Source organism: Aethalodelphis obliquidens, unplaced genomic scaffold, assembly GCF_003676395.1.
Source record: "Aethalodelphis obliquidens isolate GAN/ISIS:26980383/991018 unplaced genomic scaffold, ASM367639v1 scaffold24, whole genome shotgun sequence".
Taxonomy (NCBI): domain Eukaryota; kingdom Metazoa; phylum Chordata; class Mammalia; order Artiodactyla; family Delphinidae; genus Aethalodelphis; species Aethalodelphis obliquidens.
In genome coordinates this window covers 19,010,826-19,037,177 of record NW_020837968.1, presented here as the reverse complement: position 1 = coordinate 19,037,177, position 26,352 = coordinate 19,010,826, and the positions used below count along the sequence as shown (strand labels likewise).

Genomic DNA, 26,352 nt, shown 5'->3' with positions numbered 1-26,352 from the left:
AGGAGCCAGCTGCAGCCACCGAAGGAAGCCTCTGAGCAGACTTCCGCCTCATCCCCCTCTGACTGCGACCACCTGAGACCCTGGGTGAGACCCACCTGGCTGAACCCAGCAAACCCCCAGAAACATGACAGGTAATGATCATAAATGACTTTTATTGTTTTTCACCTCTTCGTTTTGAGTGGTTGATTATGCAGCAATAGATAACTACAACAGGGAAGTAGCAAGAGGTCAAAGGACAGCAACAACTGAATACCCCATTTAAATTTATTTATTTATTTTTTTGCCCTACGCGGGCCTCTCACTGCTGGGGCCCCTCCCCTTGCAGAGCACAGGCTCCCGACGCGCAGGCTCAGCGGCCATGGCTCACGGGCCCAGCCGCTCCGCGGCATGTGGGATCTTCCCGGAACGGGGCACGAACCCGTGTCCCCTGCATCGGCAGGCGGACTCTCAACCACTGCGCCACCAGGGAAGCCCTGAATACCGCCATTTACATGAGCAACCTCCATTCAGCTCCAGCCAATTGTAGCCACGTGAGAATGTAAGGGCCCAGTGATCTCACATTTCAACATTTTCAAGGAATATGTTGAAATCCAGGCTTTTATGAGAAATATCCAGGTTTTGAAATGTTGACAGTTCAAAACAATGTTAAGCCTATTCAAGACAATGTCGTAGGCCAAATGTGGCCTTCGGGCCACCAGCTGTCTGGGTCTGGTTCGGCAAAGTGGAGTGACTATTGTCTGCCTAGCCCCTTCTTTCTCTGGGGACATCCCTCACCCCATCCACATGGCTGTAGGGAAGCCCCCATGTTCTTACATGACTGTACCTCTGGGTCCCTGTTGATTGGTCCAGGGGTGGGCATCTGACCCACAATGGTTTCATCAGAATTCTCAACCGGAATATCTTATGCAAAACAGAGGAAAAAAGACCCACCTCCTGGTGGTAGGAGCCATAAAAAAGAGAGGTCAAGAGACATCAGTGGCCTTGATCTCTGCCTATGTGGCAGAAGCCCGTCTCCTATAAGAAAGATGCTCTGGAGAAGCAGAGACAAGAAGCAGACAGAGTCCCAGAGGCATCTCAGTCCCTAGATCCCACCATCTCTGCTGTCCATCTGCATTTAGTCCTTCCCATGGTCTGGTTAATTCTTCCTTCTGTTCTGTAGATACCCCAGTACCCCCTCCCCCAATTCCCCTTTTGGCCTATCTTTTTTCAAGCCGGGTTTCTGTCACGTATAATCAGAAAGTTTTAATACAGGGATTCAACAGAGAGGTTTGAGCAGGATAGACGTCATGACCGAACTTGTTTTTAAAAAAGCAATGGACATGTTGAAAGAGGGTGAGAAGAATAATGCTGCGGGGCGAGGTGGTGAAGACGATAGCAGAGGGAGGGAGAGAAAAGAACAGGAGAGGCAGTAGACAAGGCTTAAACGACCAAGGGATGAGCAAGCCTCCAGACCTGTCGGGTTCACGTTCTTACATGAAAACTGGTATTAAAAATACCTAGAGACACTGCCGAGGCAAGTGAGAGCAAGGGGCACTGAGCAACTCTGTGCCTCCCTGAGGAAAAATAACTAAACACGGGCAGAGGAGGTCCTACAAAGCCCGAGGCCAAATGGCATCATAGGCACTCTGGGTAAACTTGCTGGAAGGAGCTCAGGAAAAACCATCCAGATGCTTCGGTCAACTTCTCAAGATGTTCTTTAAAATGCTCGGAAAGGTGGAAAGCCTTGTCTGCCAAAGAGAAAGGAAATTGGAGAAATGTCAAGAGTGGACAAGGCCCCTTATAAAACAGAAATGAAAACTTTTATTCCTCCCAAAATGGAAACAAAAAGAAGTTCAGGGATTTCAACCACCCAAAAAGCCTCCTATGGCCTCTTTCTCGTCTTCTGAGTACCACCCCCAAACCACAGGAGATCCTGGTCTGTCTATTGGCAGTGAAGCAAAGAAACTGGGAGAGATGTGAGTGACAGTGCTGTGGATGGCAGGCAGCCTGAAAAGAAGTCTGTTCAGAGGAAGGAAAAGTACTGAAAGGATCTTGCTGCATCCTGAGGCAAAGGAAAGCTGATGTGGCAAAAAAAAAAAAAAGGAGGCTGTCAAGGCTGATCCAGACAAGAAGAAAAAGGTAGAGGAGGGGCTTCCCTGGTGGCACAGTGGTTGAGAGTCTGCCTGCCGATGCAGGGGACGCGGGTTCGTGCCCCGGTCCGGGAAGATCCCACATGCCGTGGAGCGGCTGGGCCCGTGGGCCATGGCCGCTGAGCCTGCGCGTCCGGAGCCTGTGCTCCGCAGCGGGAGAGGCCACAACAGTGAGAGGCCCACGTACCGCAAAAAAAAAGAAAAAAAAAAAGGTAGAGGAGAACGAGAAAGAAGGACAGAAAGATGAGGAAGAGGAAGATAAAGACAACTAAGTTGAAGATGATGATGGTGAATGAAGTGGTTCTAGGGCAGCATTTTTTTTCTTGTCTATTAAGCATTTAACCTCCCTGGACACAATTCATTTTTTTTTCATTCCTTTTAAATTAAAAAAAAAAATTGAAATGTAAAGCTGGGTAAGATTTTCTTTTAAACTGCCCCTTTTTGGAATGCGGGGTTATTGTTAACAAGAATTCCCAAATAATTTTTATACAACCCTGTCCTGGTGATATTTTCCAAGGCCACTAACCTTACCTGGTGTTGTATACGGGTTGTGACCCAGCATGAGAATTCAAAGCAGGTTCTTGTAGGTGCAAAAGACAAATTAATTATATAGGGGCACTGTCGTTTTTTCAGTTGTCTCTCATGCAGCTTATACGAAATAATTGTTCTGTTACTGAACTCTACTCTGTAATTAGGGGTCGGGGGAGTTGTAACAGTTTTGTGACAGCTTGAATGCTTCTAAGTAAATATAATAGTTTATTAGTTTTTTGAAAAAAGAAAATTATTTTATGGCATTATAATGAGAAGCAAACAAAATAATGTTTGGGAAGGCCCATTGTAAAACACAAAAATCTATATAAATGTGAAGGAACCTTATTATTAAACAGGTGGGCTGTGCAGAGGAAGTGCCAAATGTGGATTCATTCAACAAAATATTCTGAGTGCTTGGCACTGTTCCAGGCACTGAGAATATTACTACAGGCAAAATTGATAAAAACCCCTGCCCTGGTAGAGCTTACATTTTGGTGAAAGAGACAGACAATAAACATATACATGTGTATGAAATATGCTTAGGAGTAATAAGTGCAAAGAAGAACACAGCAGGGCAAGAAGTTGAAGATGGCGTGCAGATGAAGCATCTTAGCTGGGGTCATCACAGTGATGTGTGAGCAGAAGCTGAACGAAGAGAGGGAGTGAGCCCTGCACCCACCGGTAAAGACTGTTCCGGGAAACGTAAATGCAAATCCCCAAATCTCCAAGGTGGGAGTGAATTTGTGGCGTTTGAGGAACAGGCAGGAAGCCGGTGTGGCTGGGGCAGCTGGAGCCCCCAGGAGACGGAGGCCATGAAGTCAGGGTAGCAGACAGGGCTCAGATTCAGCCACAGGAAGAATTCTGGCTTTTATTCCAAGTGTGATGAGAAGGCTTTGGAAGGTTTTGAATGTCGAAGTAACACAGGTTGAGATCTAAAGTGACCTCACATGCTTTCATAGGGAGAAAAGACTGCGGGAAGGCCAGCAGGGAAGGGGACTGTCTCGGAACCACAAAAGATGATGGCGGTCCAGACAGTGGTGCTGTGTTGATGGGAAGGTGGTGAGAAACTATTGAGGTCATGGAAGTCAGGATTCAGTGACGGATTGGATGTGGAACAAAAGAGAAAAGGAGTCAAGTTGACTCCAAGGCGTTTGGCTTAAGCAACGTGGAGAACCATGGACCATTTCCTGAGGTGGAAAGTACTAGGGGAGGTTTTGGACATCACTGGATATATATATGACATCCAAACAGAAATATCGAGTAGGCAGTAGAATATACCTGGCTCTCCTCAGTGTTCTACGGCAGGAATTCTTTTCTTTCTTAATTGAAGTATAGTTGATTTACAATGTTGCGTTATTTCTGCTGTACAGCAAAGTGATTCAGTTATACATATTATATATATATATATTCTTCTTCATATTCTTTTCCATTACGGTCTATTACAGGAAATTGAATATAGTTCCCTGTGGCATATAATAGGACCTTGTTGTTTATCCATTCTATATATAATAGTTTGCATCTGCTCGTCCCAAACTCCCAATCCAACCCTCCTCTTTGGCAACCACAAGTCTGTTCTCTATGCCTGTGAGTCTGTTTCTGTTTCGTAGACAAGGTCATCTGTGTCATAATTTAGATTCCACATACAAGTGATATCATATGGTATTTCTCTTTCTGACTTACTTCACTTAGTATGATAATCTCTGGGTCCATCTACGTGGCTGCAAATGGCATTGTTTCATTCATTTTTATGGCTGAGTAATATTCCATTGTGTGTGTGTGTGTGTATATATATATATATATATATAAAACACATTTTCTTTATCCATTCATCTGTTGATGGACATTTAGGTTGTTTCCATATCTTGACTATTGTAAATAGTGCTGCTACGAACATAGGGATGTATGTATCTTTTTGAATTATAGTTTTGTCTGGATATACGTAGGGCAGGAATTCTTAACCTTTGTGTGTGCACCCAGGTCCCATTTGTCGATCCAATGAAGTCTGTGGACCTCAAATGCAATGGTAGCTTCTAGATACACTATCAGGCAAGTTATCTAAGTCACAAAACAGAAAGCCCCACAGACCAAATTAAGATGCTTGAATTGTGAGGCTTATTAAATCCATCTGAAACACCTGATTGAAACTTCCTGCGGCAGGGAACAACATGGGATGCATACCATACCCAGGACAGGCTAGAGGTGAGGTGGACCACACCATCTAAACCTGGGGTCATGCAATGTTCATTTTCTGTCTCTCTTTCTCTCTGCTTCATCATCCAACCCCACTGATAGTGGGGTTATGAAGACCAGAGCTGAGGATGCTCGAGGCTACTCAACAGAGAGTATCTGGAGCCAACTCACAGTCACGTATCAGAAAGACACAGGGGCAACTATGCCTGGCCACAACCGTAGCTTGCCAATCAGCCGCTGAACAGATGTGGGTTTTATCTGCAATTCTTGGGCAGAGCGTAGGGGAGCCAGAATGGGACCATAGCGTTATCACCAGTGAGTGGCCATTAGGGAGGACATAGTTGTCAACCCAGACGTTGAATGATGATGCCTTTTGGTTTCTCTCCAAGCAAAATTCTTTTATTTGTTCCATCATATATTCCACTTAACTCTATTTATCTTCAACATATCTAACAGGTCACTACTTAAGCTTCTTGCCTATGTCCCACAACCTTCTTGCTTACTCAGCATCCATGTCTCAAAAGCTACTAGCTTTCTTCTCCTCTCTAACAAGTTTTGTTTCATTCATCCCATTTATTTTTCTTGTCCTCTATAGAACTGAAGAGTCTCAAAGACAGCACACTCTGTTACAGGGTTTTAAACGAATAAAATTAAATGCATAGAATTTTAAAAGAAACCAGTTATATAAAAACACAGTTCTACATTAAAAAACAAGATCTAGTAGCAGGTCTCTTAACTACCGCAATTTAAGTAGTGATGAGCTTAATACTGAGTTCTCTCCAACAATCGCAAAGTGATAGGAAAGCACCTGTGCTAACTATTGCTGACAAAGTCACAGGTATTGCTAAGACTCCCAGAATCTGTATCCATGCATTACAATTCATAATGAAGGCGATGCTAGATTTCAGTTAGTATTGGGTCCCAACGGTCTGCGGACTGCAGTTAGAACGTCCGCCGAGGGCCAGCCCAGGTTGACCTCTCTTTGGCAGATCAACCACATTCCCGAGCCAGCCCAGCGCCTTCCAGACCTGTCCGCCCTCAGGGGAGAGAGTATACACGTATTAAAAAGAGAAGAGGCTGGAATTAGTTGTGAGAGCACGTAAGCCTTCCTGGGGACAAATGGTTAAAGGTGTGGCGGCGCTTCGTCCTTCAAAGAGCTACAGGCGCCGGGTAAGCCCGGCCTAGGCCCGCAGCCAGGGTCAAGCTCCCGCAGCCTCAGGGGCCGGGGAAACACCACCCCACTGCCGGCAGGGGGCGCGCGCGCCGGCGGCCCCGCCACGTGAGCGCGGACGCCGGAGCGTGCCCGCCGCCAGGCATCAGTAATCTATCCAGAGCGGCGGGTGGCCTACGCGGCTTGCTCGGAGGCGGCGGCGGCTGCGTCTCTAGACGCTCGTGCGCCAGCGGGGAGCGGACCGGCGGGCGAGGCGTTGGTAGCAGCAGCGGGTCTCCAGGTAGCGGCGTCGGGCTCCCGGAGCTGCAGCAGCTCGAAGAGGAGGATGGCGGAGTCATCGGACAAGCTCTACCGGGTCGAGTACGCCAAGAGCGGGCGCGCCTCTTGCAAGAAATGCAGTGAGAGCATCCCCAAGGACTCGCTCCGGATGGCCATCATGGTGCAGGTACGGGCGGAGAGGCCGCTTTGTGCGAGGCTGGGGCTTCCGCGCGTCCGGGGAGGGTGGGGGGAGGGCTGGTCGGGAGCTGCAGGCCGGGCCGGCCCTTTCGAGCCCGCGCGGGGCCTGCGGGCGCAGCTGCTTCCTCTCGTCCCCTGTATGGCCCGCCGGGTGGACCCTTCTGGAAGGTTTTGCTGATCTTGCAGCAAAAGCCCGGGAAATACGGTCAGGAGCTGGTGGTGCCTTTTACTTTGTAAAAATAAGCAGCCGCTTCTGTCCTTATTTCTGGGTTTGTTTTATAGTCATTCGCCTTGGGAAGAAAACGTACGCGTGGCCTTTTGAAGCTAGTCTGGTTTTGACCTAACCTTATTCTGGAAGATTTTTGTCCTACATTGATGGTGGCGACTGGCAAGTGAGGGTTGTTTTTTTTTTAATCTATTTTTGGCTATCATTTCAACACCCACTCTCATTTTTTTTAATTATGCAAAACTATGCAAGTTGGTGTCATTTCAGTGCAGTGCATTCACTTTTGGCTTAATTTATGGTTTAGCATTTTCCTCAAACTTTCCAAGTTCACAGACACGTCCTCCTGATGCCTTTGCAGCTCTCTGGTTTGGGTACGAGTGGCTCCTGGGGTTTCTCACCTGGGCTTCTTGACAGATTTGGGATTTCCCTCCGGTGGTCCCTGAGGCTTGCCCGATGGCGGGAGGAGTGTTGGAGTGAGGTAGTGTGTCTGGAGGTTCCTGCCTCCTTCAGCTCCTGTCTGCCTGCCTGATCAGGGTTCCCACCTGCCCTCTCTTCCCCACTCCCAGCAGAAAGCCTTTATCCAAGCTTAGTGCTCATGGTCAAGGTACCTTGATTTTCCTTCCAGGCGGTGAGGCAGTATGTGTTTTATGAATGACGGGATGGTACTGCTGGATTTGCAGTAGTTACTGGCTGGAGGGGAGTGGGTACCATAGTGTACTTAGGCTGTCTCATTTCATACTATGGCAGGGACTGAGGTTGTCATCTTGGAATCAGCCTCAGGGCCACCTAGCTCAGTACCTGGCACACAGTACTTACTCGTTCAGTCAACACTCGCTGAGCAGCTGCTAGGTTCCGGGCACTGTGTTAGGTACTAGGGGCACAAGGAGAGACTCCACGCCTGGGAGCTTCCAGTTTGGTTAAAGGGGTGATGACTGGTAAACATTGCTCTACAGGGGTGGGTGCCACCTGATGGAGCTGTTCCCTAGGCATGATGTGTCCAAGATGGGAGCTCACCACAGAAGTGGCAGGAAGTTGAGGATGCAGAAGTGGGCAAGGCCTACCATTTGAGGCGCTATATCTCCTGCAGAGCATCTTTTCACCCTAATGTTTGGGCCGCCGATCCTATGAAGTTGCTGTTAGTGCAGGGGCTCTTAACCTGGAGTCTGTGGGATGGCAGATAGAACTCAAGAGGTCCATGAGTTTCCGTGAGAAAAAACATGCATCTCTATTTTCACTAGACTTAAGTTACAATTCATTACTTCCTACAATTATGAATGTAACTTGCAAAGCAAAGGCGCATTAGCAGTACCTATGATTTTTGTCATCAGTAGTAGTTACTGTTATTTTCATATCGCTTTACAGTTGTTGGGGATTTCTTAAAATAACCATTTACACTCATTGCTACAAGATCACAGTAGTTATTATAGTGGGTACTATGTCTTGTTATTTAATACTTTAAAGCTTGTAGATTACTGTATCCGCGTAAACATTTTAAGTGTTTTGATAATTATTTCAATATAATTGATTTCGTTTGTGAGCGTAGGTATTTTATCGTGCATTTTAAAATGTTAGTCTGAGAAAGGGACATCCGTAGCCTTCACCGGACAGCCAAAGATGACCCTGTTCTATTGGGAAAGACAGAAAACCTCAGTCCAGGCAGTGTGTGGAGACAAGGACACTGGTGAGGAGTGAAGAGGTGGGTTGGCTCTCTCTATCGGAGTCCAGGCGGTAAGAAAGTCTAACATTCTGGATCCTTCTTGATAGTGAAGGAAATTATTATTAAAATTAAGTGTGGTTTTCTCTAACTGTAACTGGGGGTGGGGTTTTAACTCAGAATGTAACATTGGTCTTGTAGGCTGAGCTGGTGAAGGCCAGAAAGAAAGAAGCCATTCTTGCCCGCCCGCCTCCGCCCCACTTCCCTGGGATTTAAATACCTTCTTTTACATTTTGTATGGGAGGATTGTTCTCTGAGTATCAAATACCTGATACTTTAGCTGGCATGCTCTGGGGCAGCCTCGAGGGGATGAACTGGGCCTTCCAGCCTTTTGACTTGTTGGTGTTCTTGGAAGGACCTGCAGCAAACTGCGTGGTGACTTTCTTCGTGCTAGTGGTCATTCCGCTCTCTGCAGGGTAGTGGGCCGTGGTATGGCCTCCTTTCATGGCCCGTTTCTCTGGAAACAGACTTGAGTGGCTGGGTAAGGACCCTGGTACGTGGTAGGCGCTCATGTTTGCTGAGTATAGAGCGAAGGATCCGGCTGCTTCCGGAGCCAGTAGTCTTGTGCCCTTGGTCCAATTCCCTTCCGGCTGTATCATTCTCAGTCCTAAGTTCTAAAGTAAAGCCTTGCCTTGGTTAAGGGGTCTTTCGTCTTTTGGGGGAGGATGGGAGCCCTAACAGTCCCCCAAGCCTGTGCCGTGAGTACACCCTTGTGCAGGCCTCCTCTCTGGTGTCTGGCAGTGCGCCAGTGGTTGGGGGCATGGCACCCAGACCGAAGTTTAAGGGGTAAGTGTCAGGCCCCAGCAGAGCCAGGAAGAAATGCCACGGCCATGAGTTCCAGTCGGGGGGCAAAGCCCCTGAGCCACATGCCCCCCTTTGCTCTTAGAGCAGGCTTAGACGGGGGTCCCAGGGCAGGAAGACCCAGGTCGAGGCCACCACAGACGTTGTAACAAGACGTCTAGATGCTTAACGAGGTGTCGGCTGCCTTGGTGAAAGTTTGAGAGCCAGGGCACAAGTCTACTCTCTGAAATGCCGTTTGTCGTCTGGTTGGGGGTGGGGAGGGCTGTCTCAGGTTTGGAGGGAGCGTCTTTTCCACGGCAGGAGTTCCCCCATCCCACCTTTCTTCCCCCTTCCTTCCAGACTTGGGGCATTCCGCAGACACTGTGTGCCCGCCGTGAGCTGGCGTTGCCAGTTGCTAGCAAGGCAGGCATCGTGCCTCTCTGGGAGCTTCTAACCCGACGCAGGACACAGACGTTGATCAAATAATAACCCAAATGGCTCTTGACTCTCGGAGGGGCATGGGAAGGGGTGTCGTGGGACCTGAGGAAGTGCTGTTCGCCGCAGGTAGGGCTGGGGCACGTTCTGGGCCCAGGGAACAGCCGATGCTGCTGTAAGCCCAAGCTGCTTGGTGCTGAAGAGTCCTTGTGCCCCAGCCTTATTAACCCTACACTTTATTTAATACCGTATATTAAATCCAGAGAGAGGCCGCTCACCTAGTAGGAGAGGGCCAGTTGGAGATCTTGTCACTGCTTTTTCAGAGTCCTTCCTCTGTCCGCACAACTCCATCCTGAAAGTTCTGCATGGTATTTATTTTTAATGCTGTTTTATGCCATCTGCTTGACATTTAGACTTATGTTCTATCAAAGCAGATGTTTGGGGCCCCTCTTGCTCCAGTCAGACCGTTTGTGTATTTTTAAGTACCTCTTCCTGCCGAGCAGCGCAGCGTAGTGGAAAGAACCGTGGTCACTGTTTCAAGTTGAGGCCGAGTCACTTGCTGCCTGTCTGACCCCCACCCCCATGCAACTGTGAAATAACGGTGCTGGTTCCCCAGAGACAACTGCAGGGTGTCCCCTGGTGGCTGGTGAGGGGCAGGAGGGACCTCCCAGCTGCTGGGGGTGAGGTGACACCCGCCCCCCCCGTCCCTCTCCCTCTCCCTCGTAGAAGTCCTTCATCCCACGCACATCTGCGTGGCTCGCTGCCGGCGTGACGCTTCTCTGACACGTTTGCTTGGCCTGGCGCCTGAGCTTGGACTTGTTCCGCATTGTTCTAAGTGCACAGAGCCCTTTGGGCCTGGCGGTGGCGCCTCTCCACGTGTGGGCATGCGGGACGCAGGACTTGCGTCTCCTGTGCCCTCACCGAGCTCTGGGCTGAGCCTGCGACTGAAGCACGGCGGCGACTTTGGTAACAGTGCGCTGAACTCTTAGCCAGAAAGGCGGTCAGTCCCGAGGGATGTCCTGGTCCCTGTCCCCAGGGCGGGCTCGGCAGGCAGCTTTCATAGCTGAGGGGTGGGTGCTGATTGCCCATCTTGGTAGCTTTTCCTCTGCGGCGTCGGGGAGTGGAGAGGAGGCTGCCCTTGGTTTACAGGTAAGCGAACGGGGGGGCTAGGATGCCAGGTGCTGAGGGCCGGGCCTGAGGCTCACTGCGCTTTCTCCTCCTCTGGTTGCGCCCTTCTAGTCGCCCATGTTCGACGGAAAAGTCCCGCACTGGTACCACTTCTCCTGCTTCTGGAAGGTCGGCCACTCCATACGGCACCCTGACGTCGAGGTGGATGGGTTCTCCGAGCTCCGCTGGGATGACCAGCAGAAGGTCAAGAAGACGGCTGAGGCTGGAGGAGTGACGGGTGCGTGCACACTGGGGAGGTGCGGGGGTCGCCCCAACCCCTAAAGTTTCCTGGGTTGTGGGGGGGAGGGGGAGCTTTTCTGTGGCAGCAAAGAAAAGGTCCTTCACTTACCCCTCTGTTATTTCAGCAGCGCCTCAGGGACCCAGTGTTCTGTTTGGTGCAGGATATTTCTCCAGATGCTTGAAATGTAGCCTTTACATTTGTTGCGGTTGTTACCTTCAATAGACCTTGTTTTTAGAGTAGTTTTAGGTTCACAGCAAAATTAAGCAGAAAGAACAGAGAGTTCCCATGTACCCACAGAGGCATGACCTCCGCCACTATCAACATCCCCCAGCAGATGGTCCATTTGTTACAGTCACTGAACCTACACTGATACATCATCACCCAAAGTCCATAGTTTATATTAGTCATCACTCGTGGTGATGTACATCTTACATGGGTTTGGGCAAATGTATAATGACATATATCAATCATTATAACGTCGTACAGAGTATTTCCACTCCCTTATAAAATTCCTCTGTGTTCCACCTGTTAATCCCTCCCTCTGCCAACCACTGACATTTTTCCTATCTCCATAGTTTCATCTTTTCTAGAATGTCACATAGTTAGAATCAAACAGTATGCAACCTTTTCAGATTGGCTTATTTCATTTAGTAATAATGCATTTAAGGTTCCTGCATATCTTTTCACGGCTCAATAACTTACTTCTTTTGGGCACTGAATAATATTCCATTGTTGGGAGGTACCAAGGTTTATCCGTTCACCTATTTAAGGACACCGTGGGTGCTTCCAAGTTTTGGCACTTATGAATAAAACTACTATAAACATCCATGTGCAGGGTTTTGGGTGGACCTAAGTTTTCAACTCACGTGGGTAAATACCAAGGCACACGATTGCTGGATTGTATGGTAAGAGTATGTTTAGACTGCAAGCTGTCTTCTAAAGTGGCCAAACCATTTACATTACCACCAGCAATGAATGAGAGTTCCTGTTCCTCCACGTTCTTACCAGCATTTTTTACCAATGTTTTGGATTTTGGCAATCTAAAATGATCGTAGTGGTATCTCATTTTAATTTGCGGTTCCTTAGTACCATATGATGTTGAGCATCTTCTCACATGTCTGTCTGCCATCTGTATATGTTCTTTGGTAAAGGGTCTGTTCAGATATTCTCCCGATTTTAATCAGGTTCGTTTTATTGAGTTCCTCATATAGTTTGTACAACAGTCCTTGATCAGATGTGTCTTTTGCAAGTATTTTCTCCCAGTCTGTGGCTTGTCTTTTTTATTCTCTTGGCACTGTCTTTCACAAAGTAGACATTTTTGATTTTAATAAAGGCCAGCTTCTCAATTATTTCTTTCATGTACTAGGTCTGGTATTGTATCTAAAAAGTCATCACCATACCCAAGGTCATCTAGATTTTCTCCTGTGTTATCTTCTAGGAGTTTTATAGTTTTGTGTTCTATCAATACGTTTAAGTCTGTGATCCATTTTTTTTTCCCCCAAATACTGGGTGTGGGAGTGCTATTTAGACAAATCAGTGACACACAGTATTATTCTGAAAACAATGTTTGTTTGTTTTTAAATGAAAGCTTCTTTATTTGTGTTGGGTCTTCCTTTCTGTTCGAGGGCTTTCTCTAGTTGCAGCGAGCAGGGGCCACTCTTGATCGCGGTGCGTGGGCCTCTCGCTGTCATGGCCTCTCGTTGCGGAGCACAAGCTCCAGACGCGCAGGCTCAGTAGTTGTGGCTCACGGGCCTAAGTTGTTCCGCGGCATTTGGGATCTTCCCAGACCAGGGCTCGAACCCGTGTCCCCTGCATTGGCAGGCAGATTCTCAACCACTGCGCCACCAGGGAAGCCCCTGTGATCCATTTGGAGTTAATATTTGCGACAGGTTTAATCTGTTGTCTAGATTAAATTTTTTTGCATGCGGATGCCCAGTTGTCCCCACACCACTTGTTGAAAAGGCTGTTCTCCACTGTGTTGCCTTTGCTCCTCAAACATCAGTTGATCGCATCTGTGTGGCTGTGCTCCTGGGCTGTATTCTGGCATGTTTATCAATTTGTGTATTTCACCAGTACCACACTGTCTTGATTATATAGCTTTATAGCAAGTCTGGAAGTCCGGCAGTGTCAGTCCCCTGACTTCGTTCCTCTTCAATATTGTATTGGCTCTTCTGGGTCCTCTGCCTCTCCATATAAGCCTTGGTCAGTTTGTCAGCATCCGCAGACTTGCTGAGATGCCTTTAAATTTTAAACAGTTTTTTTTTTGGTCCCCTTTTGAAGATCTCCTGAGACTGAATTCTCATTTCTCTGCCTTGCTGTGAACTGACCCAGTTTAACCTGTTGTTGTGACTCCAGGCTGTTGATGAGAACAAAAAGTTAAATCGTCCCAGATCCTGTAATTCAGAAAGAACTATCATTAATGTTGCGGGTGTCTTATTAGAAAATTATTTTCTATTCAAATTTTTTTTTCTTTTTTTTTTTTTTTTGGCGGTACGCGAGCCTCTCACTGTTGTGGCCTCTCTCGTTGCGGAGCACAGGCTCAGCGGCCATGGCTCACAGGCCCAGCCGCTCCGCGGCATGTGGACTCTTCCCGGACCGGGACACGAACCCATGTCCCCTGCATCGGCAGGCGGACTCTCAACCACTGCGCCACCAGGGAAGCCCTCTATTCAAATATTGATGCGTGTGTGTTTTCATTCCTGCAGAAGTGGGATTCTACCTTAGGTATTAACTTTTTTTAATGTTCAGTCACCTTTTCTTGTGATAAAGTATACATAACACAATATTTACCATCTTAACCATTTTTAAGTGTACGTTTCAGTGGTGTTAAGTGCATTCACATTGTTATGCAGTCATCACCACCATTCATCTCCAAAACTTTGCCATCTTCCCAAACTAATACTCCATACCCATTAAGCACTAATTCCTCATTTACCTCCCCCCAGTCTCTGACAACCACTCTTATTTCTGTCTCTATGAATTTGACTACTTCTAATTACCTCATATGGGTGGAATCATACAGTATTTGTCCTTTTGTGTTTGGCTTATACTATATTTGTCCATTTGTGCCTGACTTATTTCACTCCGCCTAATGTCTTCAGGGTTCATTCATGTGGCGTGTGTCAGAATCTCCTTCCTTTTTAAGGCTGAATAATATTCTGTTACATGGCTCTACTAGATTTTGTTTATCCATTCATTCATTGACGGACACGTGCGTCGTTTCTGCCGATGGGTGATTGGTGAACATTGGTATACAGATATCTGTTCCAGACCCTGCTTTCCGTCCTCTTATGTATATACCCAGAAGTGGAATTGCTGGATCATATAGTTATTCTATATGCAATTTTTTGTGTAAACTGCAGGACTGTTTGCCACAGCAGCTGCGGGATTATACATCCCCACCAGCAATACATGGGGTTCTGATTTCTCCACATCCGTATCAACACTTTTATTTTCTGGATTTTGGCGGGAGGGGAGGGGAGGTTGGTTTTTCAGGATTTTTTCTTTTTAGTAATACTCTCCCTAATGATTTCAAGTGGTATTTCATGGTGATCTTGATTTGTACTTCCCCATACCTACCTGTTGCATTATACAGCTTAATATTTACTCTTCATGTTAAGTTACAGATTTCCATCGTTATCGTTAAAGGTACGTAGTACTCACTTCTTGAGGTCTTGCTCAGTTTTGCGCATCATTCACGTATTTGACGTATATTAATTTCATTGAATCCTTGCCCCAGCCCTTTACCAGTTTTTCCAGTTGAGGAGCTGAGACACCTAGAGGTTAGATAAGTGGCCCAAGGTTATGCTGGTGGTAAATGTTCGAGCTGAGATTCAAGTCTAGACTCTCTTGCTTTTGAAACTAGACTTTAAACCATTTGGCTCTATTACACATAGAGCTGCCGCAGATTTCTGGTATATCCTGGGCACCTGTCCAGTTTTTTCTTTAATTCCAAGGGGGGGGAAATACTGCTGAAAGAGAAAGTATTTGAAGGCCTTCTGTGTGTGCCAGCTTGCCTTTCAGAAAGGTTGTATCAGTTCCACTTGTACCAACAGTATGCGATGTACCCATTTCTCCACTTCCACACCATCCCTAAGTATTTTCATTCCTTTTCATTTTGCTCCTAGTGACATGGAACATTTTGTCATGTGTTGATCAGTCATTTGTGTTACTTTAATAGTTGTGTGTGTCTTTTCCTCATTTTTCTCTTGGGATATTTTTCTTTTCCTTAGTGAAGTACAAAAGATACTAATTCTTGGTCTCATGTTTTGCAAATATTTTTCCTGGTTTGACATTTTTCTTTTAGATAGGTTATTTTCTGTTTCATCATATTGAAGCTTCATCTTTGACTAAATGTTCTTGTCATATCTGTTTTCTCACTTGAAGTACCTGGGTTTTTTTTGGTTTTTTGTTTTTTTTGCGGTACGCGGGCCTCTCACTGTTGTGGCCTCTCCCGTTGCGGAGCACAGGCTCCGGACACGCAGTCTCAGCGGCCATGGCTCATGGGCCCAGCCGCTCCGCGGCATGTGGGATCTTCCTGGACCGGGGCACGAACCCGCGTCCCCTGCATTGGCAGGCGGACTCTCAACCACTGCGCCACCAGGGAAGCCCAGAAGTACCTGTTTTGGGTATTTTGAATAAAGTATCTGTTTTTGGTATTTTGAAATCTTTCATCCGGAATTTTAAAAATAACGTACATACAGTTATATGCACAAACTTTACGTGTACAGCTCAGTGAGTTTTGACAAATGCATACACACATCTAATATTCACCCCATCAAATTTCTGTACCCGCCACCCCCAGAAAGGTCCCTTATGCCCTTTCCGAGTCATCTTCCGCCTCAGCAAGGTAACCACTGTTCTGATTTCTATCCCTTTGGATTAATTTTGTGTGATGTAGAGTTTCAGGGAGAAAGGAATAGTATCTTTTTCTCTCGTAAGCTGCTTTCGCTCAGCATAATGTCTGTGAGACTTATCCAGGTTGTCTCGTGTGTCGTCAGTTCTTTTCTTTATTACTGAGGAGTAGTCTCTTGAGTATATCACACTTGGTTTATCCATTCTCCAGTTGGTAACTTTTAAGTTGTTGACAGATTGGGACCATTACAAATACAGCTGCTACGAACACTTGTGTACAAGCTCTGTACGTACATGTGCTCTCGTTTCTCTTGGGTATGTAGCTGGGAATGGAGTGGTAGATCATACATTAGATGTACGTTCAGCTTTTTAAAGAAGGTGCCAAACTGGTTTCCAAAGCGGTTGGACCATTTTACATTGCCACCAGCACTGTTTGAGAGTTCCTCCACACCCTTGTCAGCACTTGGTATGGTCACTCTTTTTGCTATTAGCCATTACAATAAGTGTGTAGTGATATCACGGTTTTAATTTGCATGTCTTTATTATTGAGTTGTAAGAGTTCTTAGAATATTCTAGGTGCGTGTCCTCTATTAGATATAAATAATGCAAATACCTTCTCCCATTCCGAGGTTTGTCTTTTCGTTTATTTACTGACTTTTTAAAAAATTTATTTATTTATTTTTGGCTGCATTGGGTCTTTGTTGCTGCATGGGCTTTCTGTAGTTGCGGCCAGCGGGGGCTACTCTTCATTGCGGTGCGCAGGCTTCTCATTGCAGTGGCTTCTCTTGTTGCATAGCCCAGGCTCTGGGCGCGCGGGCTTCAGTAGTTGAGGCTCTTGGGCTCTAGAGCGCAGGCTCAGTAGTTGTGGCGCATGGGCTTAGTTGCTCTGCGGCATGTGGAATCTTCGCAGACCAGGGCTCGAACCCGTGTCCCCTGCATTGGCAGGCAGATTCTTAACCACTACGCCACCAGGAAAGCCCTACTGACATTTTTTGAAGAGCAATAGTTTTTCGTTTTGATGAAGTCCAATTTGTTGTTTTTTTGTGGGGTTGTTTTCTCCTTTTTGGGGTAGTAATTTCTGTCTCCTAAGAAATCTTTGCTTACTGTTTAAGGTCATTGAAGGATATGCTCCAGAACTTCTGGGAGTTTTGTAGCTTTAACTTATCTTAAATTATTTAATTTTATTTATCTTAAATTAACTTTTGTGTTAGGTGTGAGGCACACGTTTTTTGTTTTATTTTTCCCCATGTGGCTATTATTTTGTTCCAGCACCATTTGTTGAAAAGACTTTGGCTTCCTTATCAAAATCAGCTGATGATAGGTCTGTATATGGTCTCGATATTTGGTTCCACTGATTTATGCGACTCCAGTGTCTTAATGATTGTAACCTTAGAGTAAGTCATGAAGTCTTGTAGTGTAATTCCTCTAAATTTGTTCTTTTTCAATAGTATTTTGACCTTTCTAGGTCCTTTGTCATCTCCTTACAAATTTTGTGGTAAACTTGTCAATTTCTCCCTCGAAAAGCTTGCTAGGATTCTGATTGGCCTTGCATCAGATCTGTAGATCAAACTGGGGATTATTGACAGCATAGTAAATTGAGTCTTTCGGTCCATAAACATGATATTCATTTCTTCTTTAATTTCAGCAAAATCTTGTAGATTCAGTGTAGAGAGAGATCTTGTATGTCTTATTAAATTTATCTCTAAGTATTCTGTGTATTTTAATGCTGTTTAAATAGTAGTGTGCTTTAATTTCTTTTTCCAGTATGTTTATTGCTAATATATAGAAATGTTTTATATTGACCTTGTGCTCTGCAACTTTGCTAAATTCACTTAATAGTACTAGTAGCTTTTTTGTAGATTCTTAAGACTAATCCCAGTTACAGTCATGTCATCTACAAATAGAGATGGCTTTACTTGTTCTTTTCTACACTTACACATTTTGTTTCTTTTTCTTGCCTACTGCACGTATTAGAGCCTCCAGTACAGTGTTGTCTGTGGTAAGAGAAGACAGCCTTGCTTTATTCCTGATCTTAGGAGAGAAACATTCAGTCTTGGAGTTTATTTTTATATAAGAAAAGAATCTAGTTTTTGTCCCAAATGGTTGGCCATTTTTCCCCAAGATTCTTTATTGAATGATTCAATCTTTCCCCGCTAATTAGGAATGCCACCTTACCACATATTTAATTTTCTTTTTCTCTTGATTATGGAGTTTTTTTGTTTTTTTGTTGTTGTTTGTCAGCTCTCTTGTTTTTGTTTTTTTATTGAAGTATAGTTGATGTACAATAGTATATAAATTACAGGTGTACAATAGAGTGACTCGTGTAATATATTACATTTATATTTATAAAATATTGATTATATTCCCCGTGTTGTACAATATATCCTTGTAGCTCCACATGTTTAATTATTACATATACTTTTATCTGTTCCTATATCAAGATACTCCTTTTAACTCAACACTCAACTCTGATAAGTGAAGGTGTAATGGAAATTAGAAGGCAGTGTTGGAATTTAGTATGTTACAGGGTTTTCATAGTAAGCACTTACGTTCTTTCCAAAGTGAAGAAGGGGGCTACAGAGGAAATAGAGGGGGACAGCGAGACCACCACCAGCTAACACTGCTGTTTCCAGAAGGCTGTCTGAGAATTTTTTTTATTTTATTGCCAGAAAAGCTCTGTTAACCAACCACAATGGTAAGAAACAAGTGTAGATGAGATGGACCAGCTGTGGTCACCCAGAACACAAGGTGTCCTGGTAGAGGAATCCCAAGAGGTAGAGGAGGAAGACAGGGGCTCCTTGGAGCTGCGCGGGGGCTGCTAAAATGAGCGTGGCTGTGTTTCATGCTTCAGGCAAAGGCCAAGATGGAGTTGGCAGCAAGACGGAGAAGACACTGGGCGACTTTGCAGCAGAGTACGCCAAGTCCAACAGAAGCACATGCAAGGGCTGCATGGAGAAGATAGAAAAGGTGAGTGAGAGCTTTGGACTTCACCTGGCTGACTTTCTGGATTTCTTGCGATGGATGTCATCGGATATCTCAAAAGAAAAGAAAAAATAGGGGCTTTAGGTGCTGGGTCAACACCAGTGGTTAAAAATAAAGTGAAGATCTTAGTAGAGACAGGAGATGACAGTGACTTTTCTTCCAGGCAGGTCTGGCCCTGATTATTCATGGTCCAGCCCATGTACGTCGCTGCACCTGCTTTTAGGAGACCTGGCAGAGTTTGAAAAACATTTACACAAGGGCTCTCTCCTGGGCTGTGCAGTGGCTGGGGGAAAGCTGTATTTTATGGTAGGATTAAGTTTACGGAGTGTGTTTCTTCCCTGGTATGAGCCTCCAGGTTTCTTCCTCTTAATCAGGAACTTCATTAACCACCCTTCCCTACCAGCTCTGGTCCCTGAAGAATGACAGCTGGTCTGGCAGAATGACGGCTATCTGAGTAGCAGGGACACAGGTGGAGGGGTCGGCCTGTGCCCTTTCGCCTCATTACCCAAGATGCTCTGATCTTAGGTAAACATGCTGGTTGGTTAATTCAAGGCATCGATTAAAGGTTTCTGCCTCCTTGGTATTATACAGGAAATTGAGGTGAGTCAGTGGGTGTTTAGAAAGGAAAAACATGAAATTGCTAGATCTTTTCCAGCTACCTTCAACCACAAGAATTTGAGGCAAAAGTTAAGGTTCCCAAGGGAATGCCCGAGGCTGTGTGCTGCTGAGTGTTGCTTGGCCTGAAGTGGAGTAGTGTCCGGTGCTCCTTGTTGCAAGGTTTCCAGTCTGGGCTCAGGAATGTCAGGCCTGGGAATTGTAAACCTGGGGAGGATGGCAGGGCTAGATTCTAGCATAAGATAGTTTATTACTGCATCTTAGGGGGTCTTCATATGTGTAAAGAGACTGAAGAGTCTGGGTGGGGAGATTGCAGAAAGTCCCTGCTAGAATTGGGGTCTGCACTGGCTCCTTCTGAGCCTGCGATACAGCAGCCCAGGTGTTGTTCTTATGTCTGCACCAGGTCAGCAGAACATCCTCAGGGTAATGCTGTTACTTCCTCACTTGCCCAGGCAGCTAGGTAGGTGGGTAGCTGGTTGGTAGCTGGTTGAACTTAACCCCTTCTTAAACGGGGTGCTGAGGCTTGAGGGAAACATAATCCTTGGTGGCATAAAAGAGCCAAAACCTCCCAGCAGCCCTCCCATTGCCTTCGGTGTGGACCTGGTCACCCCCGGCCCCCCGATGGTTGACCATCCTTCCTTGTCTGTCTTTGGTAACACATGTGGATTCTCCTACAGGGCCAGGTGCGCCTGTCCAAGAAGATGCTGGACCCCGAGAAGCCCCAGCTAGGCATGATCGACCGCTGGTACCACCCGAACTGCTTTGTGGAGAACAGAGAGGAGCTGGGCTTCCGGCCTGAGTACAGCGCGAGCCAGCTCAAGGGCTTCAGCCTCCTCGCCGCGGAGGACAAGGAAGCCCTGAAGAGGCAGCTCCCGGCCATCAAGAGTGAAGGGTGGGTGCCGGGGCCGGCAGGGTGGAGGCTTCACACAGGCCCAGAGTCCATATCACTCCTGTGTTCCCCTTGCTGCCCGTCAGAAAGCTGGGGGTGCAGGCGCTGGGGGGCAGCAGAGCTCCGCCCCTTCCCCAGCTGAGGCAGTGGGGGACAGAGCAGGGAAGGCCTGGGGAAGCTGCAGTGCGTGTTCCTGCCGCTGCTGGTGGTCTGTTCCCTGTCCCGCACCTGACCTCCGTGGACAGGCAGAGAGCAAATCCCACTTCCCCCTGCTCCGTCTGAGCGCTCCCCTGGCTGGAGTCCACCACCGCCACCTTTCCTCTGACCCCTGCGTGACCAACTTTCACGTCCCCCTGATGTCCTCGTGTGTGGATGTGTCCCTGTGTGTCTGGGTCTCTCTTGAGAACGGCGCTGGGAGAATCTTGACTCCTTTTAAGTAGCAGGGGTGGGCGGTCGATAAGTTATCTGGTTGAGTTCAGAATGGCTTTCATACGGTGCTAACATTTAGGTCCGTGTTGATCCTGTGGTACTTCTTTCCTGTGTTCCCTCTGCCAGTCCCTCGGCCCCAGTCTAGTTCTTGGTGACGAGCCCACCAAGGGGGGCGTGGCAGGGCGGTGGTGTACACTGTGCTCCTTGGACAGTGTAGGGTCGGGGTGACCCCACCTCCCCATCTTCAAGCGGCCTTCACGCAGTATTTCAGTTCAAAACGCACAAGTTTCTTGCACCGCACACGTGGCTCTGGCATGGGAAAGAAAACTGGAAAGTCGGACCCACAGATTTAGAAAGCCTCAGGGTGCTTTGATGTGGGGTGTAGGTGTGGGAGTCAACAAGCTCACGTTGATGCTGTAACAACCAGCATTGGTTGGGCGCTTGTGGCGTGCCATGCTAAGCCTTACAGAGGATATTTCATTTAACCGTCACCGCGACCCTACAGAGTAGACGGTATTCTTTCCCTTGTTTTTACGGATGAGGGAAAATGCAAGGGTTTGATCTCAGGCCTGTGTGATGGCTGAAAGTGAGTATTAACCTCCGTGGCTGGCCTGCCCTGATTCTAGGGCCTACCGATGACCCTCCGTGCCCCCTCTTAGGTCAGGAGTGATGCCGCTGGACTTGGTCGGCAGCGTTTGCTGAGGCAGACTGGTGGGCAGCGCCTAGACCACCGCTTCTTGTTGGGCTGGAAGTGGCAGCACAGCCTCCCCGGTCTGAGAACAGCCTCTTGGCCTCAGGAGCAGCCCTGTGTCTTAGATTGAAAGGCTCAGCACCTGGCACTGATGCAGTCCCCGCCCTCGGCTACGGTCTTACCTCTGGCGTAGTCCCTGCCAGAACCTTCCAGGCCATCTCTCTCATCTGTGCTGCGCCGGGTTGTTCCGAGGCCCTGGAGGGACCGCTGGCCCCTCCTGGCAGCTGTGCTTCCTGCAGTGGATGACGTCAGCCCCAGACACTGCCTGAGCAGAGGGCGAGCTTCTCAGCGGGCAGGGCCCGGCTGAGCCGCATGAGAATGGCCTTAGGATGGTGTGTCGCCAGAGCTGTTGGCTTTCAGGGCTCGAATGGCTCTGGTTCTTTCCCTTACATCCTTTGTCTCTTTCAGAAAGCGAAAAGGTGATGAGGTGGATGGAATGGAGGAAGTGGCCAAGAAGAAATCTAGAAAAGAAAAAGACAAGGAGAGTAAGCTTGAAAAGGCCCTCAAGGTGAGTCCCGAGCTGGGCGTCTCCTCTCGCCATTCAGTCTCAACTCTCTTCCTCATTCTGGGAAGCAAGTTCAAGGAGGTGCGTGTGTCCTGCTTAACGAGAGCTGTAAAAATTCCCAACTTGATAGCTGTTGTTAAATAGCCTGGCTTTTCCCCCAGGTTTGCTTCCGTGCTCCGAAAGCAGTAGTTCTTTTAGAAGTTCTTTTAGTTCTAATAGAGCACCCACAGTGGGCTCTAGGCGCCAGAGCAGCAGTAGCTGGGCTCGGCAGGAGCTGAGCTGTTGCTTCCCGCTCGGCAGCCTCACGCTGGGACGGGCACGTCGTGCTTCAGCCACACTGTGCATCACTGTGCCTCCCGGACCTGTAGCACGTTGGAAACTGCGTATCAAATTCAAGGATGCCACAGGTTCTTGGCACAGGCAATGGCTGGAAGAGATGAAGTTCCATGTTTTTTAATGAAAATCTCTTGTTAAAAAAAATAATAATAAAAGGCATGTATTAAGAGGAGCAAACTGCCCGTTAGGTCAGCGGTCACTGACCAGAGAAATTCATCGCCGTGTTGGTTACGTGTGTGTCGAAACGAAGTAAAAATTGTTAACCAGAAAAAGGTGAGTGTTGGGGAAACTAGGGGAGAGCAGTCAGTCGCTTCTTGGGGACGTGATTTCCATGAGCCCTCTGCTGCACTCTTCCGTGACTATTCCGGTTTTTGTTGGTGGTGTAAAAAATTAGAAGCAAGTTCTGGTGTGGTTCCAGCTGCTTGATGAGAATCACAGATTCGGTGTGGTTGTCCTTCAATGAAAACTGTGTCAGTTTGGTGCCAACCCCAGCTGCAGTGGAGCTGGGGTGCTCTTCTGCATTTGCCCTTCCTGCCCATCTTCCCCGTCTCCAGTGTTGTCAGAGGTAAAACGAAAATCAGAAGCTGGGAACACTGCGCATGGTCCCCACCCTGGCACACCCATTTATGCTGGCCTCCCATCCTTGGTCTCGCAGATGACAAAGTTCTGCTTCTCTGATCTAACCTTATACCCTTAGACTTTTGCCTCGTGCTCCCTCGTCTCCGTCACCAGTGGCCCAGCACGTGGCGCTGCAGGCAAGGATGTTATCTAGAGAGGCCCTTACAGAGGCTGGGAAAGGGCGCGCGCGCGCGCGCGTGTGTGCGCGTGTACGTGACAAGCGAGTTAAACAACTCCTCGCTCGGTGCAGAGAGGGCCGGCATTTTCCTGTTTGCAGAGGTGGTGGGGTCTGAGGCTGAGACGTGAGTAACTCGCCCACCACCCTCAAACGGGAGGACGCTCTTCCCTGCCCTGCCTCTGACGTCGGGAGACTACTGCCTTGCTGGCCAAGGTGGTCGTGAGAGTGCGTGCGATGGCGTGAAAAGTGTCCCACGCAGAGTAGGCGCTGCATGAGTATTACCACCGAGGTTTAAAGTTCTATCTTCAGAAGAGCTTAAGTCTGTTCCTCCGTGCCACTGAGTATTGAGGAGGTGGGAGGTGTTTGGGGATCGCCCCTGCTGCTTGCTTTCACGTTGTTGAGGAGCCGCCCCTTCCTCCCTTAGGGGCCGGGTGTTGGGGCAGATGAACCTGGTGCTTCGGGTGTGTTCCTGTGTGTCCTGGGACTTGTCCCTGAGGGGCTGGTTCCGGGGACCCCGGCGCCTGGGCCGCAGCCTCCCCACCTGCCTTGGTCCTCCCTGAGCGCCCGCGCCCCAGGCGGACACCGCGGCCGCGAGCTGGGAGCACAGTTCTGGGGATGCGGCAGCCCCGGGGCAGCTCAGCTGAGCGTGGGGCTGTGACTAGAGGCAGAAGCAAGCCAGGGTGGAGTCTTCCTCCAGTTGGGTTTCTTTCTTTGAGAGGAGCTGGTCTCTCAGCTGCTGGCTCTCGTGCACAGGCCCAGAACAACCTGATCTGGAACATCAAGGACGAGCTAAAGAAAGCATGTTCGACGAATGACCTGAAAGAGCTGCTCATATTCAACAAGCAACAAGTGCCCTCCGGGGAGTCTGCGGTGAGCTGCCTTTGTGTTACGGGCGCCGAGCTGAGCGGCCAGACCATGCGCGGTGCACAGTGACAGCCCCGGTGGAGTGTGGGAGGCCCTCCGGGTGAACACCTGCTGGTATTAATTGGGAGTGAAATTCCATAGTCGTGTTGCATGGTCATCGCCATCGAGGTCGCCGCTTGCGGGGGCAGGAAGGGGCAGGCGCTCAAGGACCGAGGTGGGCTGCACATCTGCCTCGTGTGTTCACACCACAAACTTTGGCCCGAGGAGCCCTCTCTGCTGCCTTCTTCTCACAGACTCCCCGAGGGCTGCGAGGGCTGTCTCCCCTGCAGGCCCTGCCCTGCCGTCCCTCTGGTGCAGAAACAGTGGATGTTCTGCCTTTATTTCTAAGTCACTGAGGGAAAGGGGAGCTGCAGGAACCCCTCATGCGTGGAAGTAAGGTCTCATAAAGCACAAAAATGCAAGCTCCGGGCTTCCCTGGTGGCGCAGCGGTTGAGCGTCCGCCTGCTGATGCAGGGGACACGGGTTCGTGCCCCAGTCCGGGAAGATCCCACATGCCGCGGAGCAGCTGGGCCCGTGAGCCATGGCCGCTGAGCCTGCGCGTCCGGAGCCTGTGCTCCGCAATGGGAGAGGCCACAACAGTGAGAGGCCCGCGTACCGGGGAAAAAAAAAAAAAAAATGCAAGCTCCAACTGTAAACCACCTTCTCCGGGGAATGTTAGGAACCTCAGGGCAGTCCCTCCCTTCTTTTTTAGCGAGTGGAGTCCGTGCAGATTCTTGGTAAATGTCCTCTCCTGTAGCTGCTTCTTTCCTCCTTGACTTGCTTCTCTTCTTCACTGGCTTCAGATCTTGGACCGAGTGGCCGATGGCATGGTGTTCGGTGCCCTCCTTCCCTGCGAGGAATGCTCAGGCCAGCTGGTCTTCAAGAGCGATGCCTATTACTGTACCGGGGATGTCACTGCCTGGACCAAGTGTATGGTCAAGACACAGACGCCCAACCGGAAGGAGTGGGTGACCCCAAAGGTAAGTGGGGGTGTGGATCCTGGGATATATTTGCAGAAAAACCTGGTCCCATCTTCTGGGCTTGTCCACACTCCAGGTCACCACAACTGCAGAGCAGTTTCTCAGACCTCTTTACATCGGGGCCATCCTCATAATCAGATTAGAGAACTATGCCCTTGGTTCTGTACATTTGCACGCTACACAGATGTAGTACCAAAGCACTTCCAACTGGAGTACAGGTTTGTCCAACTGGTGTAAAATCTTCCTGCTTGCAAAGACTGTGAGTTTTATTTCTGTTTATCAAGTGCCTACCCTCTGCCAGGCACTGTCCTGGGCACAAGGGACATGGTGGTGAACAAATGGTAATTCCTGCCTTTGTGATGGGAGAGTGTTTCTCAGAGCAAGACATTTCCTTGCCTTGGTGCTAGACGGGGAGTTGTGTCCGGAGTTCAAGTCTCCTGTTGATCTCTCTCTCTCTCCCTTGAATTCTCAGAATGTAAAAAACCTCAGATGGGGGACCTTGTTTGGAGCCGCGCTGTTGGGGGAGCCAGCAGTGTCTTGGGGGGCTGGCTGCTGGGTGGACTCCCCCGTGCCCTCGGACTCGGTGCGAGCTGGCGCCCCACCACCTGGGGCTGTCGTGGACTCCCTGGGCTTGGGATTTGATGTCCGTCAAGTTCCCTCACCGCCCGTGCCTCCTCCCCGGGTGGTTGAGCATTTGGACCAGTGGCACATAGGAAGCGCTCCAGAAGTGTTGCCTGTGGGCCCTGGGGGCTCTAGCACCTCGGCATCCAGAGCTGAGCTCCGCTTCCCCGCTTGCCTCTTCCGCTCATTCCTTTCTTGCCTTCTCTGCTCACTGCTATCATTACTGTGTACGTATCTCTGTACTTGCGCTTGCTCGGTTGCTCTACAACAAGTCTGACCTTGTCCTTTCCCCACCCTTAAAACCTTACGGTGATTCCCCATTTCTTCTAGAAATATTTTCCCAGTGTTTCTGAGAATGCCGTTGTTACAGGCCCGTTTGTGGTATTTGTATCCCTTTTAATATCTTAGGTTAGGAAAAAAGATGGTGATGTGAACTATTTAGGATTTTATACGTCAGTTGCACTGCATCTGTGTATATTTTTAAAGGGTTATTTTAAAACGGTACCTACAGGTGCAAGACAGTGGACAGTGCTTGCTGCTCATGCAAATTCATGGATTTACAGACGGTGGGTAGGGAGTGTGCTGCTCCCAGGGGCTTGGATCACAGAATCACAGTCCTCCCTCCTCCCTCCCCCCCCCCCCCCCCCCCCC

The 26,352-nt window shown here is 48.4% G+C and overlaps 1 protein-coding gene across 2 annotated transcripts in view; it reads left to right on the top strand.

Annotated features, from left to right (window-relative positions):
- The first annotated feature begins 6,179 nt into the window (after window positions 1-6,179).
- PARP1 (poly(ADP-ribose) polymerase 1) overlaps window positions 6,180-26,352 on the top strand; it is a 42,306-nt gene continuing 22,133 nt past the window's right edge. Inside the window, exons 1-7 of one of the 2 annotated variants that reach the window (XM_027122353.1) lie at window positions 6,180-6,466; window positions 10,872-11,037; window positions 18,746-18,861; window positions 20,169-20,383; window positions 21,969-22,068; window positions 23,951-24,067; window positions 24,904-25,080. In XM_027122353.1, the coding sequence (XP_026978154.1) occupies window positions 6,347-6,466; window positions 10,872-11,037; window positions 18,746-18,861; window positions 20,169-20,383; window positions 21,969-22,068; window positions 23,951-24,067; window positions 24,904-25,080 (1,011 nt within the window). In that variant the 5' untranslated portion in view covers window positions 6,180-6,346. The remainder of the gene's footprint in view (window positions 6,467-10,871; window positions 11,038-18,745; window positions 18,862-20,168; window positions 20,384-21,968; window positions 22,069-23,950; window positions 24,068-24,903; window positions 25,081-26,352) is intronic. The other variant, XM_027122354.1, reaches the window with a different exon arrangement.